The sequence below is a fragment of the Hemiscyllium ocellatum genome, chromosome 5, assembly GCF_020745735.1.
Source record: "Hemiscyllium ocellatum isolate sHemOce1 chromosome 5, sHemOce1.pat.X.cur, whole genome shotgun sequence".
Classification (NCBI taxonomy): domain Eukaryota; kingdom Metazoa; phylum Chordata; class Chondrichthyes; order Orectolobiformes; family Hemiscylliidae; genus Hemiscyllium; species Hemiscyllium ocellatum.
This window is the reverse complement of record NC_083405.1, coordinates 103,312,442-103,335,098: the sequence shown is the minus strand read 5'-3', so window position 1 is coordinate 103,335,098 and position 22,657 is coordinate 103,312,442. Positions and strand designations below refer to the sequence as shown.

The 22,657-nt window shown below is 39.5% G+C and overlaps 1 protein-coding gene across 7 annotated transcripts in view; it reads right to left on the bottom strand.

Moving 5' to 3' along the window:
* Positions 1 to 7,148: 7,148 nt before the first annotated feature.
* The window catches only part of LOC132815808 (zinc finger E-box-binding homeobox 1-like), a 193,334-nt gene continuing 177,825 nt past the window's right edge, over positions 7,149 to 22,657 (bottom strand). For 5 of the 7 annotated variants that reach the window (XM_060825056.1, XM_060825058.1, XM_060825059.1 and 2 more), the window contains 3 exons: positions 16,291 to 16,471; positions 10,742 to 10,849; positions 7,149 to 9,439 (listed from right to left, as the gene is read on the bottom strand). In XM_060825056.1, coding sequence (XP_060681039.1) covers positions 8,913 to 9,439; positions 10,742 to 10,849; positions 16,291 to 16,471 — 816 coding nt within the window. In that variant the 3' untranslated portion in view covers positions 7,149 to 8,912. The remainder of the gene's footprint in view (positions 9,440 to 10,741; positions 10,850 to 16,290; positions 16,472 to 22,657) is intronic. The other 2 variants (XM_060825057.1, XM_060825060.1) reach the window with 2 other exon arrangements.

The window sequence follows — 22,657 nt, the reverse complement described above, 5'->3', positions numbered from 1 at the left end:
TTTGGAGTTTTATAAATTTGAGTCTAGTATATAAAGGCAAATAAAAGGTAAATTTGTGCAAAATAGCTAACCCAGAGCTGGAGTCATACAAACATATGACTCAGAAACAGGATATTATTCAATCCCTTAAACCTGCTACACCATTCAATAAGATACCATAATTGTTGATCTATTTGTGTTTCAAACTCCTACACCTAATAGCCCCGCCCAACAGAATACTTTTAAGACAGACTTGGATATATGCAACAAACCTGCCTCCTCCACCTTCTGAGACAGGGAGTTCCAATGACTCATAACCCTCAAATAAATTCTTTGGGCAACTGAATGCCCCTTAATATATAAAAAAAGATTCAAGCCACACAGTTTTATAGGGAGAAATGAACAAGAAGAAACTAGATGCAGAAACTACAGATCTGAGAAGAGATGAGATCCCCACCATTAGACGACAAGAAACAGGAACAGGAGTTGACCATTTGGTCCCTTGAGCCTACTCCCCAATTCAACAGAATCATGGCTGATCCAATAGTCCAAACGTTTGCTTTCCTGCCTATTCCCTGGATTCCCCTACTAATCAAGAATCAATTTCAGCCTTAAATACACACGGTCTCTGTGGCAAGGAGTTCCAAAAAGTCTCAACCCTTGGAGAACCACATTTCAATCAGAGCGGAGTAGACTAGAAGAGATTGAATTAAGCTGTTAAAATAATGAAGTTTTATTAGCATGATAGAAGAATACTGTTGACATTGCTGGGCTATATCTGACTGGGTGAAAACAATGACTGCAGATGCTGGAAACCAGATTCTGGATTAGTGGTGCTGGAAGAGCACAGCAGTTCAGGCAGCATCCAAGGAGCAGTGAAATTGATGTTTCGGGCAAAAGCTCTTCATCAGGAATAAAGGAGCTATCCAATTAAAATGATCCCTTTGGCATAGTGATTGGAGAAAACAAAAGACTTCTGTATCCTTAAACAAGAAAATGGGACAAATGTTTGAAGCTAATAGACTATGGTGAGACACAAACGGAAAATTATTTTGGGTTATCCAGCAAAGCAGTACAAGAAACCTAGTTTTGATTTGTTGCAACGTAAATCTTCTTAGTTCAATGGCACCACATTGAAAATAAGTGCACTTATGGCGAAATGCAGATCATATTTGATTCATGTAGTACCATTTTCACTAAAAATGTATAACCCTTTCTCCCCATGAATAGTTTACTAACACAAAGGATGTGAATCATTGGCATGCCATCACATATGCAAAACGTTAAACGAACAGGTCACCCAGGGCTGTGTTCCTTTAAACACCATCAGATAATGTGTGTGTTAAAATAAGTCATGAAGAACACAAAGCTATTTTTGGATTTTATTTTATTCAATGTTCTCAGACAAAACCTCCAACAGGATCACTGACAAGCAACAGGAAACCTGGTTAATTTTCCTTTCATTTCCCTATGTTCAGAGTCCAATTGTAATGTCTTCTACTGCCACCTGGCTGAGATCAGCATAAACTATGCAGTCTATACTCGAGTTAGGTATTGTATTCACCACATGTGGCACTGAGCAAGCATAATGGAATAGGTCTGATTTTCGAGCGATGTCACTAATGTGAAAACATAGTGGTTCACTTTTGAGAGCTCTGTTGAGGAAAGAGCTAGAAGAAATAAAGAGCAGAAAGAGGCTTTGGAGTTATTATGTATTTGTACCCAATATGCTGTGCAACACAAGAGCGGAAATGAGATTCAGGTGAATTATTTGTGTTGATAACTGTGGGGAACTAGGTTAATTCCACATGGAGGAATTATGTGAGGACTTGGTGAGTACTTCAATAAAGAGCCTAACATCAGGGAGGTATTGTCAAATCTAGAAGTAATGTGCTCATTATCATGAAAAGAGAAAAAGATCATTCAAAACCAGTGCCTACTATTCTTCAAACTGTGACACTGACAATATAATATTCAGTACAACCTTTTGGACCAATACCACAAGGAATTGGACTGGTACTAGCCAAATTCTTTTCACCTGTTAAAATTAACAATAGGAAGGAGATTTGTGGTCAATTTGAATTAAATCCATCTCCTCTTCAAAACCTAGGACTAAGTTCTGGTATTAAGAACCTTTTGACAGATAGGGTTAAAAATGGTTGAAAACTTCAAGTCAGTAGTAGACACTGATAATTTATCTTTTGTTGAGGTAGTGATTGGTGACAGAGCCTTGCATTTTCAAAAGGTATTACACTGACCAGCATTATGAAAAAGTTCATGTGTATTAGCAGTATGTTATCCAATGGATACTCTTCAAACAGTACTGAGATTCAGATTTTATGTTAACTGGACCCTCTGCTTTGATCTTTGTTTGGACTGACAGATCAGCCTTTGCTGAAGCAGAAGGTGGAATGCTTTAATAGGTCAGTCATCTGTTCATTCTTTCAAACAGTTCAACAGATAGTCAACTCAAAGCAAAATACTGACGCTGGAAATCCAAAATAAAAGCAGAAAATGCTAGAGAAAAATCAACAAGTAGGGCACTATTTGTGGAGAGGTAAACAGAAGGTTCTGAAGAACAATAGCTGATTTTGAAACTAACTGTTTTGCTCTCTCCAGATGCTGCCAGACCAGCTGTGTTTCTCCAGCACTTTGTTTTCACATCAGATCATTATCTGTTCTATTACATCAAAGACAATAATGTATTCATTAGAGTTGTGCACACAGTTGTGTAATAAAAGTTTATGAATGTTTTGCTGAGTTCTATACTCTACTAGTGGATTCAGCTGTGCAGGGCTTGTAGATGCAGGTATCAAGAGAATGCAAGCTTCGATAACATGGAGTTTTATGAATTTCTAAGACTGAGATGTATAAAATTGAGGGGCATAAACAGGGTAAAGAAGAAGAAACTTTTCCCCTTGATGGAGGAATCAATGACTGGGGGGGAGGGGGGGGGGTGCATAGATTTAAGGTAAAGGGGCAGGTGGTTTACAGAGAATGAAATAAAATTAAAATAGTTAGGTGATTTGTTTTAACTGGTACAGATGCAATTGGCTGAAGAGTCTGTGTGTTATAGATTTCTATTACTCAATGACAATGACTCCTCAATCTCACAGCTCTCAAGTCTGTCCAGAGTGAATATAGGGTGAGAAAGAATAGAGTGGGCAGGGTTGGAGTTGGGGATTGGGAGTTCACAAGATGAAGGTTAAGGGGCCCAATACTCGAGTATTGAACTAGACTGATATCCAGGTGAAAGGAAGCAGGTTTTCTAATCTCTTTATGACAACATTCACCGAGCTCTGTTTCTGATTTGGGTGGTGGCAGTCTCAACTCCAGCCATCCCACCATGAAAACAGCCTGGGCAGCAGTATCACATTGTGATTTTTATCTCTCTCTCTCTTTCTATCCCAGCCCCCCACCCATTGTCAGGAAAACCTTCAACTTATTATTGTCTGAAAGGGCATACTTTTGGTCATAGACAATGCAAGTCTGAAACATAATTGTCTCAGATACATCCTACATTTTTGTGAAAGATTTCAAAATCAAAGATCGGAACTTGACATTTAAAAAGCTAATTAAATTGCCCTTCTTTTAATATTCCAACCTAACTTAATTTTAAAGGACATGGTTGGTTCACAGGTCAACAGTAACCAAATACAAACGATGCTCTGATCCTGTATGAACAATTATAAAAGTACAGGCCATTCAGCCCCTTCAACCTTCTCCATCACTCAATAAGATCATGCCTGATCAAACCAATACTCCTGCCTATCCTGAAAATCTTTCAGCCATTTGGTTAAGGAGAATCTATTCACCTTTGCCTTAAATATTCAAAACCCTGCTTCTACCACGTCAGAGACACCCCCACATCCCCATTCTAGAATCTTCCATAAGAGGAAACATCCTCTCCACATCTACCCTGTCAAGATCCCTCAGGATTTGAGGTGCTTCAATCAAATCATTTCTCACTTTCCTAAATTCCAGACAATATAAGCTTAGTCTGTTTATAAGACAAGACACTATTACTCTGGTAAACTTTTAAACTATCTCCCAACAAAAATAAGCTGAGGTCCCATTAGAATTCCAGCCATTCTGACTAATCAGCACTACCATTTGTACGTGTTCTAAATATACCTTGCCGGGAAAATCATGTTGCAAGAATTGGTTCCTAACTTCAATTGGATAGGCATTTGGAAGTTATTGGGCTAGTACAGGTTAGGTAGGATTCGGTCGGCGCAACATCGAGGGCCGAAGGGCCTGTACTGCGCTGTATCCTTCTATGTTCTATGTTCTATGAATGGCTGGCATATTAAAAGCACATCAATCTATACAAGACTATTAGCTACTACTCTCCACCACCAGCTAAAATAATTGGGAGCTAGACACTAGATCTGCATGGACTTCTTGTTTCTTTATCATTCAAACCCTTCACTTGAGATAAACATCAATTCCTGGCTTTTCCTTTGAAAATATTGCCTTACACACTTGTCCACTTCAACTTTATTTTTAAATTCATTCATGCAATATAGCTGTCACTGGTTGAGCCATCATTTACTGCCCTTCCCTAGTTGCCATTGAGAAGGGGATTGGGAGTAGTCTTCTTGAACTGCTGGAATCCATATGCTACAGGTACACCCACAATGCTGCTAGGGAAAGAGCACTAGGTTTTTAACTGAGCACTGAATCAGTACAGTGATAGACCTTTATCAGGATGGCGAGTGGCTCAGAGAACTTGCAGGTGTTGGTGTTCACATATATTTGCTGCTCTGGACATTCGTAATAGTTGTAGGTTTGGATGATCTTAAGGAGCCTTAGGGAATTTCTGTAGTGCAATGGCAGTTAGCACTGCTGCCTAACAATATTGGTGACCTAGGTTCGATTCTAGTTTTAGGTGACCAACCGTGCGAAGTTTGTACATTCTCCTGTGTTGCGTGGGTTTTCTCCTGGTGTCCTGGTTTCCTCCCACAGTCCAAAGATGTGCAGCTTAGGTGAACTGGCCATGCTAAATTTCCCCAGTGTCCAGGGTTGTGTAGGCTAGGTGGTTAGCCACGGTAAAATTGGGGTTACATGGCTAGGATGGGTCTAGGGGTGTAGGATGCTCATTGGCACATCAAGTCTGCAACAACCATCCAAAAGGCCTCTTTCAGCATTTTTTTTAGATTAGACTTACAGTGTGGAAACAGGCCCTTCGGCCCAACAAGTCCACACCGACTCGCCGAAGCGCAACCCACCCATACCCCTACATTTACCCCTTACCTAACACTACGGGCAATTTAGCTTGGCCAATTCACCTGACCTGCACATCTTTGGACTGTGGGAGGAAACCGGAGCACCCGGAGGAAACCCACGCAGACACGGGGAGAACGTGCAAACTCCACACAGTCAGTCACCTGAGTCGGGAATTGAACCCGGGTCTACAGGTGCTGTGAGGCAGCAGTGCTAACCACTGCGCCACCGTGCCGTGTAGAGACTCTATGACCAACTTGTAGATGGTGCATACTACTACATCAATAATTGAGTGGACGTGGTGCCAATCAAGTGGGTTGCTTTTTCCCCACAAATGTTGTCAAGCTTCATGTGTTATTGGAGCTGCATTCATCCAAGCAAGTGAAGAATAAATCATCACAGTCCCGGCTCAGATTTTGTAGACGGCGGACAGGCTTTGGGAAAAGAGGTGGAGAGTTAGATACTGCAGCACTCCTGATCTCTGACCCACCCTTGAACCCACAGGATTTATACAGTAGGATTGGTCAATTGTTGGTCAATAATAATCCCCAGGATGTTGATAATGGGGGAATTCAGTGATGGCAATGCTACTGAATGCCAAACGGCAATAGTTAGATTCTCCCTTGATGGAGATGGCCATTATCTGGCACTTGCGTGGCGTGAATGTAATTTGTCAGCCCAAACCTGGATATTGCTCAGGTCTTCTAGCATTTGGACACACTGTTTCATTACCAGAGTTCCATATGGTGCTGAACATTGGGAATGTTTGCAGGTAATTGTACAATCTGACGTTATGATGGAGAGAAGGTCAGTGATAATGCAGCTGAAGATGGTTTGGGCCTACGACTCTGTCTTGAGGAACTTTTGCAGAGATATCTAATTGACCAACTACCTTTGTGCTGTTATGACTTGAACAGAGAGAGATATCCACCAATTCCCACTGACTCCAGTTTTGCTACATTTCCTTGCTGCCACACAAACTTTCGTTTTCTACTTGTCTATCTGTTCATTAACCTCTCTTGAGCACCATCTTTTGTAGTCCTCCTCTTGTCAAATCGGAGGGTGGTGCAGACAGCGGTCAGACCACGTGGAGGCCCCTGCATTGGCTGCAGAGCGCCTTTGGAGAGAGACTGTGATGTTTTCCTTTTTAACTTTACAGCTATACTCAGTATGACCATAAGTCAGAAAAAAACAGAAGTAATGTAATTTTTTAACTTCATTTTTCTATTCTGTAACAAGGAATTGTACCTAGGCACATTTAAACCTGAGATGGCGCTGTGAGCGGCGATATAAACTTTTCACTGTACTCATTTTGAGAATGTGTGGCAATAAAGCTAGTTCAATTCAATTCAAATCCCCACATCGTTTGCAAACATTGAGATTGCACTTCTTTTGCCAAGCACAAAATATGTATGGTCAGTAAGAATAAAATATGGATTCACGATTGACACCTGGGGCAATTAGCCCTGTTTATGAAAAGAAATGATGTTAATTAATGCTTAAAAATGAACAAATAATAGTTCCCAAACGTTAGGAAAGATTAGATGAATCTGAATTCCCAAACTCTTATTTATATTTATCACAAAAAATGCTGCCAGTTGATACTATTCCTCGAAAGCCATATACATTCAAGTGGCCAGATCAGAATGGTAGTAGCATGGATAAGTAAGCAGACGACTTACCCTGTTGACCATAGTTGTTATACCTTAACAGAATATAATAAAGGATTCTATCCATATTAGTGAACATTGGTAAACAACTGATTTGCTTGAGAATCCACGAACAGATAAATAGGCACAGTCACCATTAACCTTTACTGATTAAGATATTGTTAACATATGGTCATTCTAATGAACAGCAAGATGATTTCATGAAAGATGCAAATTATTCAGTAATTTGAAAAAAAATGACATGTATTTGGGGGTATCTTTGTACAAGAATCTAATCACAAGCCCATGATTTCAAAAGTCACAAATTAGCCAAAATCTTGAATAACATACATAATACGATGTCTATAATATTTCTGGAACAGAATTAACACAGCAGTGAAGTCAAATCTTCAAACAGTTTGCTGATGCATTTTATTGTGAGATGGGGAGTTTGGTATAAAACTAGAAAATGACTATGTAACTAGGCAATTAAAAAAAAACTTCTGGTTTGTATCAGATGTAGACTAAAACAAACTGGCACAAAGCAAAAAATGTTCCCAACACTGCGCATGACTTCGTAATTTGGCTCATTGAGGATAGTAATACAGTTTCATGGTTACACAGTAATTTAAAAAAACTGCAAAAATACCATGCTGTACATTATATTTGAAATTCAGTAGCCCAACGTTCTAAAAGTGAGGCAGGGCAAATAACAGAATTCTGAATGTAAAATTTATACATTCCCGTTTGATACTCTAACTCTACAGTCCAAGGCAAGTAGTATTGTTACATAACACTTAAACAAAATCTCATTGCAAGAGAACCAATTGTATTTCTGCTTTGAATTCTTATCAACCTTCCAAATCATTTTTTCTTACTAAAATATATTATTGTATTAATACAAACTACAGTATTATACACTACATTGTGTAATAAATAATAAAGAAATATAAAAATAAGACACATAAATATAAAAGTTTTCTAAAACTAAAAGTTACACGTGTCAGTAAGTAGGGTATTAATACTGCCAGGTTCAAGGACATACAGTACAAAATTTGCACAAACATAGGAAACTAAGTTGTCATAATTTGAATTAAAATAATACTGAAATAAAAATCAGCTAACACTGTTAATAACTTGCACCAAAGCTAAGGGCTGGTTACAGCCACATTTCCATAATACTGTTTTGTAAAATGGCACTTGCAGCACACAGGTCTTGCATAAGGCCAGGGGGATACAAAGCTCCATACCATAATCCTCATTTACCTAATTAACACTGTCACTCAAAACACTGACTTCTGTTCTCTCCAACACTAATACTGTTAGTTCTTACTTTGAAGACTTGGTAACAAACCGCTATACATCTAACTACAAGTCTTACCACATCCTTCTCAGTTTTATTTTCTAGTAGCTGCTTTAAGGCTAACATTATGCTTCAAATGAATTTATACTCTAAAATAAGGTCAACTAATGTTATCAATAACTAATCTCTAGTGCGATACTGATAAAGGTAGACAATAATACTTAGGAGTATGTTAGATACAAGTATAAAGGGAATTCTGTAGTGCAGAAATTTTCACATCCTTCAAACCAATGAAACACTAAGGTTCAGCAATGGAGTAGAGAGCTGTAGTACTACAAGTCTACAATTAATACTTGCATTTGCAATAGAAATTTTCATAGAAATCTCTCCCAGCTGTACAGTGTTGAAGTTAATGGGATACATGAACAGCAAAATGAAGAGCAATACAGGTAAACAGATAATACAGGATGACTGGTAGCAAATTCTTTTAAAACCTGTTGGTTTGCCTTTTGAATCAAGACAGTTTATGCAATTTATCACTTGCAATTTTTTTTTGCATTTTAATACAAATATCATTCCTAATATCTTGACAGTTTATATGGTAAATTGTTAATTGTTGAGGTTCAGGCACACCAGGGTTTCTACACAGTAGTGAAAACACAGTAATTGAGTGTTTCTGGAATTTTTGTTTTACATGGTACAATATTAGGTGCAGAATATTCCTTCTCCAATTTAAATTCCTGATCAAGTATTCATTACATTTTTTCTGCTGTATTAACTTCCAAAGCCTTCAGACTATTTACTGTATTTTCCTGTTCCACATCACTCATTACATCTGTTCCATTTGCTTCTCCTTCTGCTTCCACTTCCTCCTCCTCCTCCTCCTCGGATTCTTCTCTCAATTCCTTTGCACAATTATCCTGCATTTCATCACTTTCTTTTTCTTCCTCCTCCTTTTCACTTTCATCTTCCCTTGCAGTGCTGTCCTTGTCATCTGAGTCCACGTGGGACGGAGAGGTCCTGTTGTCTGTATACTCACTGTTGTTCAGTGAATCAGGCCCAATCTCCTCTTGCTCTGCTCCTTCCCGTTCTTCAGCTTCTCGCTTACAGTATGAGTAACGGTGGTTCATGTGCTGAGAGTAGGAGCCGGAATGCGAGAAACGTTTGCCACATTTATCACACTGATATGGTTTCTCTCCAGAGTGCAGTCGAGTGTGTTCGATCAAATGATGCTTATGTTTGAATGCTTTCTTACAAATTCCACATTGATGAGGTCGTTTACCTATTCAAAATGAACACATTAGAAATAACCAAAACTTGCTAGAAACAAAAAAAAAATAAATCAAGCCATTGATTTCAACTGAACAGCCTGATTACTGCAATGTAACTTCTGTAAAAATATAACTGAAAATATTACTTCGGTAAGTCTTGATTTTTCTATTTGGCATTTCATCTGAAAATGGATCAGCGAAGTTGGACTCCATTTTATTTGAAATACATTTCAAATGAGCTGTCAACCAGTTTACAAACCAATGTTATCTCAAGAGATCCATGTATCAGCTCATTTCAGGATTAAATATTTTGCATCTTTCATTTAAAATGAAATTAAGAATGGAATATAAGGAACAATATGGCTGACTAGTTGACAATGAGGGTTCAATTAGGTCACATTCCTAACAGTACCTTGGGGATTGCTGGAAGAGGGTTGGGGATTAGTTCCAATCCCTACCAAGTTCAAAATGTGGAGACAGCACGCACACATAGGCAAGTCCAAATCCCATAGCACAATATAGATGTGGATGTTCATTAAAGTCAATTAAATTCAAATGATTTAAATCACTGCCTTTTAAATTTGAAAACTAACACCCTGTTTTGTACGATTACGTCTATTTGTCAATATAGAGTTGTAATTTGATTGTGTGTAATGATCAAGTAACAGACATTAATATTTTCATCTGTTCATTATGGTCATTTTAAGTTACTACTATTATACTTTGCAGGTGCATTTCTGTTTGCCAGGTGAGATATGCCATATTGTGTCAGGCCAAACCAAGGTCATGAATTTATCTGTAACTAACAAACGAGAGACCAGTTTATAGCTTAATTGTTGAAACATACTTCGAAGTAAAACAGTATTAGGTTTCAAGATGCAGTTCTTTGGCCCTAAATTGACAACTTTTGAACTTAAAATTTGCTTCGAACAGAAACAGTCACATTTGTTTCAAATATGTAATAAGCCTATACATTACTTTGGAATTAATTCCTATAATTCCTCCAACCTTTGCTCACAAAATAAATCCAAGAGTTGTAAACACTACTGTATTAGTTATAGCTTTGTAACATTATACAGTTTGGCAGCAAAAATCTTAAATCTCATCTTAAATGGGATGGGCAGTGAAGAGAAAAGGAGAAAACTATTAAGCAGCTTTTCAGTGTGCCTTTGCATTTCATGAGACAGTCCCATATAAGATGTGTGTATTAAGAATAAACCTCAAGTGATGATGGATTTGCCCCCAACCTCAAACATTTGCTGTTCATTTTGCATTGCAAATAGGGTGGTTAAGAAGGTGTTTAGCAAGCTTGCCTTCAATGCTCAGACCTTTGAGCATAGGAGTTGAGACGTCATGTTGAGGTTGTACAGGATGTTGGTGAGGCCTCTTCAGGAGTACTGTGTGCAGTTCTGGTCGCCCTGCTATAGGAATGATATTATTAAATTGGAGAGGGTCCAAAAAATATTTACTAGGATGTTGCCAGGAATGTAGGATGAATTATAAAAATAGGCACTGGAGCATAGGAGGTTGAAGGGTGACTTCATAGAGATTTATAAAATCATGAGGGACATGGATAAGGTGAATAGCAAGGGTCTTTTTCCTGGGGTGGGGGCCTACTTTTAAGGCGAGAGGAGAAAGTTTCAAAAAGGACATGAGGGCTTTCTTTTTTAAGCAACAGAGTGGTTCGTGTGTGGAATGAACTGCCAGAGGAAGATATTTGGATAAATATGTGACTAGGAAAGGCTTGGAGAGATATTTGCCAAATGCAGGTAAGTGAGACTAGTTTAGTTTGGGGATGTAGTTGGCAAAGATTACTTGAACCAATGGGTCTGTTTCCATGTTTATGATTTTATAAAATCATAAAGGCAACAGAAGTCACTACTGGAATCAATTCAAACCTAAAAAACCTACCAATGCAGGGCAACAAAAGTCTCAAGAGAAATAAAAGCAGAAAAATGCTAGGAAAAAAATCTGTTTCCCTCTCCACACATGCTGCAAACATTTGAGTTAACATTTTATATCTACCCGTGACTATTAATCAGAATTGAAAAAACTGAAAAACTTATTAGGTTTTGAGCAAGGAGGAGAGATTGAAAGATAGAAGAGTTAGACAGGCACGCAGCAAGGTGATTCTTACCTGCCTCTGAGCAATTAGGGTAGGCCCTCTTATGATGCAGCGGTAGTATCCCTACCCCGGAACCTGGGTTCAAGTCCCACCTGAGGTGTGTAAGAACATCTCTGAACAGATTGATCTGAAGAATAGGTTATGGGCGGGTAATAGATGTTGGCCTAGTGAGTAAAATGTTTAGTTCATGAGCAAATTTAAAAATGGTTTTGCATCTATGGAGTGATGAGACAATACCTCCCAGGTGTTGACCTTTTAGCAGAATCATGACTGCAAGTTCTGAATTTTAAAAAACACAAGAAATGTCAAATTGGCAGCTTTTTTTAAAAAAAAAAGTAAATGGGCAACATTTTAATAGCTTTTAGATTGAAAACACCAGGTTCCGACTGAACCATGCAATTTAAGCATTAGTCAGTAACAAAAAAAGTGTTTAGCTCAACTCTTAAGTTAACTATTTGCTCCATTTAACTAGTAAAAAAAATTGCTTCATGAACAGACTACTTCAGTGCAGAAGACACAAGTGTGGCTTTTTATTTTTCTAAATGTAACCAATTTTTCTAATCAACCTGTTCAGAGATTTATAACACATCACTGGAGTAGGTAGGACTTGAACCCAGGTCTATTGTTCCAGAGATAAGGACACTACCATTGCACCACAAAAGGGCCGCCTTTTTTTTTAGCCCTAAGGAGTGAATGCTTTTCTTTTGTCTCTAATGGAGTGAGCTGTTAGCTCATTAATACTCTAATGAATTAATAATAAAGGAGCTAAATTAGACAATAACAACAATTAAATTGGAAAAAATAATATAACTAAATCAGGTATAGAAAAATGTGGGACCTGGAGATCCAGACTTTAGTTTTGGATGAGTCTCAGTCCTTGACCTTGACAAACTGGTGCAAAGTACCTAATATTTGTGGATAAGAACAACGTCTGAAAGCTACAATGGTAGAAAGCAAAGCAAGAAACGTGTCAATACTATGGTCTGCACTGACCAAGACTGGATCAAAAGCTGCTGCTTATTGTGAGAGGAAAGACCAAGAAACCAAAGTGCTTTATGACTACCGTGGCATTATACATGAAGCCACCTGGAGCACCTCCAATATTTTTGAGATATGGATCAAGAAGTGGACAAAACAGAAGAAAACGTCCATGAAGTGCCACCTTTTTCTCACACTGAAGCTACAAAAGGCCATAGAGGTGCTCCGGGATTTTATTTTATGCACAACAAAGTTTGATTGTATTGGCAACATGGAGGGCTGAAAGGTAGCACGTTAAGCAGAAAAGTTAGTGATTCCAGCAACTCCCAGATTTTTTTCAATGCCTTTTGTCGTTCAATGACAGGTCACTGTAAGGTGTGAACAATTTGAAAAAATAAATTTTCATATATTTGCTTTCATTCTTTTTGAGTGAATCCAATTATTTAGAGGTTTCTTCACCCATCTTAAAGCTCCAATTTATATGAATTTGTGGGCATGCACATACAATTTGACTTTGAATTTTGCTGTATGTTTACAAAGAGGTGATGGGAGAATTGAGTGTAAATTCAAACCTAGCCAAGGTAATCTCAAGGCTCTGCAGCAGAGTGCTTTAGAATAGGATGGTGAAAATAGCAAATTCAATAGGGCATTAGTGACTGAAGTACATTAGGGAAATTAAGAAAATGTCAGATCTATAGGCACTAAATATGCAAGCTTTTGCAACAAAGTCAATACATTAACAGAACAGACAGAAATGGAGGCTTCATCCAATAGCAATTCCAGAAGTCTGGCTACATCGTGAGCAAAGTCCAGACCTAAATATTACAGTATTACGTAGCCTGATAATAAAATGAATGAAGGGGATTGCAAGAACAAGAGCAAGAGAATATCTTGGCCCAGAAGATTAAATTGAACATAATATTTCTAGGTTTCACCTAAACTAAGGGTCAGAATTCTTCCAGAATTCCTCAACCCCAGATGAAAATCAATTCATTCATTATCTCTGCAGCTATCTCTTAAAGCCTGTGGGTACAAGTCAAGACCAAAGGATTCGATGTCAATTATTGTCATCGGGTCAAAAAGTGTGGCAGTGGAAAGGCACAACTGGTCAGGCAGCATACAAGGAGACGATTTAGCATTCAAGCATAAGCTCTTCATCAGGAATGACATCAATAATGCCCATTAATGTTTTCGGTACAATTTCTTGTATGGACTCACATTCTCACTAGATCCTTGGTTCCACATTATTTCTGGAATATTTATACCTTCCATAGTGAAGACAGATACACATGATTTATTTTAATGCCTTTGCGATCTCCTTACTCCCTATTATAATTTCATTTGCCCTTGCCTGTAAAAGGCCCTATTTTAAAATTTTCACTAATTACTTTCTCTTCACATTCAGAAAACCATTTATAATGTAGCCTCTTGTATTTTCTCTCATCTTTCCTTATCAATTTTTTGCTTCTCATTTACTGAATTCTAAAATCTCTGTGGTTTATGGTGCAGTGGTAGTATCCCTACTCCAGAAATATTGGGTTCAATTCCCATGCCAGAACTCGTGGCCATAGAAGGTGCATTTAAAATGTGGTAAAACATGCTGATTGTCAGCTTATAAATCATTTCAATATGCCTGATGGTAAGCAATAGTAGCGAGAGTCATACCAGGTCAATCATCCTGCACAAGGCATGGTAAAACACTCCAGTACTTTAGCGATAAGCATGGAACAATCTAATGGAAGTCTGAGCATGGTGCTGGAAAGGCACAGCAGGTCAGGCACCGTCCGAGGAGCAGGCAAATCAACACTGCCTGACCTGCTGTGCTTTTCCAGCACCACATCTCAACTTCAATCTCCAGCATCACCTAATGGAAGTCTGTGGCCAAACACTCAGAAACAAGAATGGGAGAAAAGAGAGACTACAAAAAAATCTCTTCAATTCTCAAGCTTACTATATTTTCTGGCAACATTACAAGCATCTCCAGTGGACCCTATTTTCCATGTGAGTTTTTGGAACCTTAAAGGGATGTATTTTCATTGCAAATAATGTGTTAACTTTGATATAGCAGAATCGGATAGATTTAAAGAGAGAGAAATACTGTTTGACAAATCTGAGTGCTTTAGAAATGGAACTAGGAACAAGTGGGGGAGGGGCGGGGAGAAAATTCAGTGGATCTGTTTTTGTTGAATCCTATGTAAAGATCCAAATTGCCAGCCAAAAGGCTAGGATGCAAAATCAGGACTCACGGGACCGGAAATAATGCATGGAAAACTATCAAATGTTTACAAAACAGAAAGAATAAATAGGACTTTTTTTACATTGACAGACTACAACTAACAGGGTAATGCAACAATTATTTCGATTCGATTAGATTCCCTACAGTGTGGAAACAGGCCCTTCAGCCCAACCAGTCCACACAGACCCACTTCCCCTCTGACTAATGCACCTAACATGATGGGCAATTTAGTATTGCCAATTCACCTAACCTGCACATCGTGTGGGAGGAAACCCAGGCAGACATGTGCAAACGCCACACAGACAGTCACCAGAGGCTGGAATCGAACCTGGGACCCTGATGCTATGAGGCAGCAGTGCTACCCACTGAGCCACCGTGCCTCAGGTCTCATCCATTCACAAATTATATTGCTGACTTATGAGGAGGATAGGGAGTGTAATTTATCAAAGGTTTGCTATCAATTCAAAGTTGTGAGAGAAACTAAACAGTAAAGAGCATGGAAAGAAGCTGCAAAGAGAGACTGACTGAGTTGTTAACATTTCTCCCCTCCACAAATGCTGCTTGACCTGTTTAGTACTTCCAGGACTTCATTTTTCCAGTATCCAGAACTTTTCCTTTCAGGGATAATAGTTAATTGGGTGGGCAAGAACATGGTAGATGGATAGAATTGATTGGTATAAAGTTATCAATTTTTCTGGCAGTTATAATTCATTTCTTTTAATGGAATGGCACATTTTTCAAATGCTTGTATTCAGAAAGAATTGGATAAGAACCGGAGTAAATTTAGCTGTAGGAAGCAAATCAGTAAAGCAAATTGTCTGTTAACCTCTATTACAAAGGGACTGAAGTATATGTTAAAATAAATCTTACTACAATCATATGAGGCCATGCCTGACGTACTATGTGTAGTCTCCTTGCCACTGAGGGAGTGCAATGATGATTTAACATTCCTGGAAAGAAGAGACTATCCGACAAATAGATCGAGCAGCCTAGATCTATAATTTATAGATTTTAAGAGTATGAGAAGCGAAACATATTAAATACCGAAAGGATTTGACAGCTTAGATGTAGAGATGATGTTTCCTCAAACTGAGGAATCTAGAATAGTCACAATCTCAAAGTAATGAGGTTAGCTATTTAAGACTGAGAGGACGACAAATGTTTTCACCCACACAGCTGTGGATTCTTATAATTCTCTATCACAGAAAGCTGTAGATGCTTGGTCTGGAAATTTTCAAGAGATACCTTAAGTACCTGAACCACTAAGGAGACTGAGGACATTGGAATTGTATGGGAATGTGGAGTGAAAGTAGATGATCAGTTATGGTCTTGCTGAATGGTGCTGCAAGCTCAAAAGGGCAAAGGGGCTATTTCTGCTCCTATTACATTCGTAGCTAAGGTATATTAGTTGCTTTGCCGTGAATGCAGTACAGCAAAAAGGTTGGCTTAAAAAATAAATTACATCAATTGTGTCTCAAACTGAAAAAAAGACAAATGTTATACAAAATGGTTATTTCTCTTACCTGTGTGCTCATACTTGTGTCTAAGAAGAGAGCTGCTTTTCTGAAATATTTTATCACACAAATCACAGGCATACATTCCATTCTCTGTCTTTTTGATTTTCTTACGAGGAGGCATAGAGTCTGAATCATTCTGATCATCAGTATTGGGCACATCTCCGGAACTTGTCTCCTGCTTTTCCTGCTTCAGGAATACAATCACCTTTTGTTATGCATTTTTATGTGACTAAATTGCATTTGCTTGGTACGCTGCACCCTTTTTAATTATTGCGTTACTTCACAATTCTACAAAAAATGTGTACAGCTTACACCAACTTATTAGAAATGGATAATAAGAGAGAGAAACATGAAATTCAAAATATTACACAGAAACAAAAAAATGAAGCAAACCAGACAGCTAATTTTCAGAACATAGAATTTCTGCTAATCCCCAGTTTATAGTCAATAGTACAAGAGTAAGGTTAAAGTAAGGAGGAGAAAGTGAGATCTGCAGATGCTGGCGGTCAGAGTCAAGAATGTGGTGCTGGAAAAGCACAGCGGGTCAGACAGCATCTGAGGAGCAGGAGAATCAACATTTCGAGCAAGAGTCTTTCATCAGGAATCCTGATGAAGGGCTCCTGCCTGAAAAATCAATTCTCCTGCTCCTCGGATGCTGCCTGACCTGCTGTGCTTTTCCAGCACCACACTCTCAACTAAGGTTAAAGTGATTAAAGATACACTAAATAACAACAACATAATTTAAGGTATTCCAATGCAGACAGCTTGAAGTGTGAAACATTTTGGGGCCCCTTACTGAAGGAAAGGCATATTAGCATTGGAGGCAATCCAGAAAACTTTTTAACTTGGTTGATGCCAGGTGAGCAGGGACTGTCTCAGAAAGACAGACTGAGTAGATTGAGCCTGTGCTTGTTGGAATGCAAAAGACTAAGAGGTGACCTTATTGAAACACACAAAATTCTTAGAGAACTCAACAGGGTAGATGTGGAAAAATTGTTTTCCCTTGTGGAAGTGTCTGTGGCAAAATCTCAGAAAAAAGGGTCACACATTTAAAACACAGATGAAAAGGAATTTCTTGTCTTGGAGGATTGTGATTCGGTTGAGGCTGGGGCATTAGGTATAGTCAAGGTTGAAACAGACCAGGTTTAATTAAGAAGGGAATCAAAGAGTTTTGGGGAAAATGGAATTATCAGATCAGCTGTGATCTCACCAAATGACAGAGCAGAGCCAATCGGCTGCGTCTCTTCTAATGGTCTGAGTGGAATGGCCATCCTGTGACATGTGGGGAAGCTGTGGATACTTCTCCTGACCTAGTCATTCAAAGCGCAAAATATGTCACCGCCTGCACAAGCTGGAACCCCTGGCTTCAGAGCCTGAGTAGTGGCTAGAGACACCAAGTGTCTCGAAGGCAAAGAATGGCAGGTCTAAAAACATGGTCACACCACATGTTTGTGGCAAGCAGGCAGAAAAGGGATGGATGACCACCAGGCAAGTCAAAGAAACAAAGTCAGGTAGTGCAGAAGTCCCCAGAGGTCCCATTCACTAACAGATTTACTGTTATGGATGAAGGTGATGGAATTGTGAAGGAATGCAGCAATAGTGATGCCTGTGCCGCCATGGGTGGCCCAGTTGTACAGGAGTTGGTGGGAGTGAGAGTGGGTTAAACAGCAGAACTGATAGGGGATTCTGTAGTTAACACAACAGGCAGGTGTTTCTCCAGCCATCAAGGTAATTTCAGGCAGCTTTGGTGCTAGTGTCAGGGATATTGCAGAACAGCTGGGAGCAGACATTATTCTGTGGGAGGGTAAACAGTCAGCAGGTGTAATCCATATTAGTACAAATGACACAGATAGAAAAGGAGACTGGAACTGAGAGAGCCTTGTGCAACTGAGTACACAAATAGGAAAATAGATGAATGATTTGCTGGACAATAATGCAGGAAGGAAGGCTTTAGATTCTTGGGAAAGGCTCTAGGGGAGAATGGCATCTGTACATGCTCAACAGGTTATATCTGAACATGGCCTGGATTGAGTTCCTTGCGGGGTGTTTAACTAATGCTGTTGGGAAGGTTTAAAGTCACTCAGCAGGGATATGAGGACCAGGACAAAATATTACAAAGTAATAGCAGAGTGCACAAATGCTGGGAGAGGCAGAAAGTACTAAAATAGAGAACAGAGAGTCAAGCAATAGAGTCAAACAAGGAGAAAACGTCACTAAGTCTAGATCAGGGCTACACTGCAGGTATGTGAATATTGGAGGTATAATAAATAAGCTTGAGGGGTTACATGCAAATATTGCCTAGTGGGATTTGGATCTTTCGGCGATAAGGGAGTTCTGGCTGAAGGAAGGACATATCTGAATATTGAATATACTTAGTTACAAGGTGTTTAGAAAAGATAGGAAAGGATAAAAGGGGAACGGTGGCATTCTTGGTTAAAGAGAGCATTGAAATACTTGAGAAAGATGCTTCAAAGGGTGCAAGAGCAGAATGATTTGGCCAGAGCTACAGAATAGATTAGGAGGTGCCAGTGTTGGACTGGGGTGGATAAAGTAAAAAAAAATCACAAAATACCAGATTATAGTCCAACATGCTTATTTGGAAGTACTTCTATAACCTGGTGTGTGAGATTTTTAACTAAAAGAATAGAAGTAGTGCAATTATATTGATCAGTGTAATATGTAGACCACTAGCTATGGGAAGAATATTTAGAGTCAAACGTGCAAAGAAATGAGAGGTTTCTACACCATACAGTAGTTCGAAAGGGCAACTAGGATTATCTGAAAATTAAAGACATAGAATATTGACTGGGATAATGACAGTGTAGGAGACAGCAACAGATGTCTCTAGATCGAGTTCTGGAGTCTTCTGTACAGCAGTGTGTCCAGATGTGGGTCAAACAGATCAAGTGACAGTGAGGGAACATTTAGGGGACAGTGATCATTGTATCATAAGATTTGGATGAAGGTAGAAAATTATACTGGTCAATGCAAAGAAAGAATAATCAACAAGAGAAGAGTAAACTTTAACTGGACAAGAACAGGGCTGTGCTGGATAAACTGGAACCAAAGGTTGGTGGGAAGAACAGGAGCTGAACATTGGGTTAACCTTCAAAGAGAACTTGGTTTGGGCACAATTAGGTAATATTGCCTCAAAATGGAAAGGTAGGACAAACAAACCGAACTCTCTGCGGATGATGTGGAGTCTGTGTGGGTGGAATTAAGGAACGACAAAGGCAAAAAAACCACAATGGGAGTTATGGACAGACCTCCGAACAGTGGTCAGGACCAGGGGCGCAACATGTACCAGGAAATAGAGAAGGCATGTCAGAAAGGCAAGGTCATGGTGATCATGGGAGACTTCAATATGCAGGTGGACTGGGTAAATAATGTTGCCAGTGGATCCAAAGAAAGGGAATTCATGGAATGCTTACAGGATGGCTTTTTGGAACAGCTTGTCATGGAGCCCACAAGGGAGCAGGCTATTCTGGACCTAGTGCTACGTAATGAACCAGACTTTACAAAAGATTTTAAAGTAAGGGAGCCCTTAGGAAGCAGCAAGCATAATATGGTAGAGTTCAGTCTGCAGTTTGAAAGATAGAAGGCAAAATCGGATGTAATGGTGTTACAGTTAAATAAAGGTAATTATGAGGGCATGACAGAGAAACTGACAAAAATAGACTGGAAGCAGAGCCTAGCGGGGAAGACAGTAGAGCAAAAATGGCAGGAGTTTGTGGGTATAATTGAGGACACTGTACAGAGGTTCATCCCCAAGAAAAGAAAGATTATCCGGGGAGGGATTAGACAGCCATGGCTGACAAAGGAAGTCAGGAAATGTATTAAAGAAAAAGAGAGATCCTATAAAGTGGCCAAGAGCAGTGGGAAATCAGAAGATTGGGAAGGCTACAAAAACAAACAGAGAATAACAAAGAGAGAAATAAGGAAGGAAAGGATCAAATATGAAGGTAGGCTAGCCAGTAATATTATAAATGATAGTAAAAGTTTCTTTCAGTACATAAGAAACGACAGGCAAAAGGAGACATTGGGCCACTTCAAACTGATGCTGGAAGCCTAGTCATGGGAGATAAGGAAATAGCAGGAGAACTTAACAAGTACTTTGCGTCAGTCTTCACAGTGGAAGACATGAGTAATATCCCAACAATTAAAGGGAGTCAGGGGGCTGAGTTGAGTATGGTTGATATTACAAAAGAGAAAGTGCTAGAAAAGCTAACAGGTCTTAAAATTGATGAATCTCCTGGCCCTGATGGGATACATCCCAGAGTTCTGAGAGAGGCGGCTGAGGAAATAGCGGAGGCATTGGTTAAGATCTTTCAAGAGTCACTGGAGTCAGGGACAGTCCCGAATGATTGGAAGATCGCTGTTGTAACCCCTTGTTCAAGAAAGGATCAAGACAAAAGATGGAAAATTACAGGCCAATTAGCCTAACCTCGGTTGTTGGTAAAATTCTAGAATCCATCATTAAGGATGAGGTTTCTAAATTCTTGGAAGAGCAGAGTCTGATTAGAACAAGTCAACATGGATTTAGTAAGGGGAGGTTGTGTCTGACAAACCTGTTGGAATTCTTTGAAGAGGTGACAAGTAGGTTAGATCAGGGAAACCCAGCGGACGTGGTCTATCTCGACTTCCATAAGGCCTTTGATCAGGTGCCACATGGGAGGCTGCTGAGCAAGGTGAGGGCCCATGGTGTTCGAGGTGAGCTACTGACATGGATTGAGGATTGGCTGTCTGACAGAAGGCAGAGAGTTGGGATAAAAGGTTCTTTTTTGGAATGGCAGCCGGTGACAAGCGGTGTCCCGCAGGGTTCAGTGTTGGGACCGCAGCTGTTTACATTATATATTAATAATCTGGCTGAAGGGATTGGGAGCATTTTAGCGAAGTTTGCCGATGATACGAAGTTAGGTAGACAGGCAGATAGTACTGAGGAAGTGGGGAGGCTGCAGAAGGATCTAGACAGTTTGGGAGAGTGGTCCAGGAATTCAACGTGAGCAAATGCGAGGTCTTGCACTTTGGGAAAAAAAGAATAAAAGCATAGACTACTTTCTAAATGGTGAGAAAATTCGTAAAGCCAAAGTACAAAGGGATCTGGGAGTGCTAGTCGAGGATTCTCTAAAGGTAAACATGCAGGTTGAGTCCGTGATTAAGAAAGCGAATGCAATGTTGTCATTTATCTCAAGAGGGTTGGAATATAAAAGCACCGTTGTGCTACTGAGACTTTATAAAGCTCTGGTTAGGCCCCATTTGGAGTACTGTGTCCAGTTTTGGTCCCCACACCTCAGGAAGGACATACTGGCACTGGAGCATGTCCAGCGGAAATTCACACAGATGATCCCTGGAATGGTAGGTCTAACATACAAGGAACGGCTGAGGATCCTGGGATTGTATTCATTGGAGTTTAGAAGATTAAGGGGTGACTTAATAGAAACTTACAAGATAATACAGGGCTTGGAAAGAGTGGACAATAGGAAATTGTTTCCGTTAGGCGAGGAGACTAGGACCTGTGGACACAGCCTTAGAATTAGAGGGGGTCAATTCAGAACAGAAATGTGGAGACATTTCTTCAGCCAGAGAGTGGTGGACCTGTGGAATTCATTGCCGCAGAGTGCAGTGGAGGCCGGGACGCTAAATGTCTTCAAGGCAGAGATTGATAAATTCTTGATGTCACAAGTAATTAAGGGCTACGGGGAGAGTGCTGGTAAGTGGAGTTGAAATGCCCATCAGCCATGATTGAATGGTGGAGTGACTCAATGGGCCAAATGGCCTCACTTCCACTCCTACGTCTTATGGTCTCAACAATAAAGGAGATAAAATGTTCTTCTCTAAGTGTCAGGTAGAAGATACAGTTAAGAACCAAACTGAGTACAGAAGGTTTAGAACGGTGGTTAAAAAACAAATATAAGACGCAAAGAGGGATAATGAAAACTACTGGGATCTAACATAAAAGGAAATCCCAAAGTCTTCTCTGAACACATCAATAATAAAAGGGTGGTAAAAATGAAGAGCAGGGCAGATTAGGGACCAAAATGAGATTGACACAGAGCAACAGAGGCTTTAAATAAATGTTTTGTATCGGTCTCTACCAACGATGCTGATGCTGCCCAGGCCAAGGTGACAAGAGGAGGAAACCCAGTCACTAGAAGGGTTTAAATTTGATAATTGATGCAAAGGATGATTTTGCATAACCTGTCAGTATTTAAGCTGATAACACATCAGGATTGGATGAGATTCATCCAAGAACTTGAAGGGAGTAAGAACAGAAATTGCAGAGGCACTGACTATTTTTTAATCTTCCCTGAATTCAGATGTGGTGCCAGAGAACTGCAAACATTTGGCCCTTGTTCAACAAATGTCATAAGGA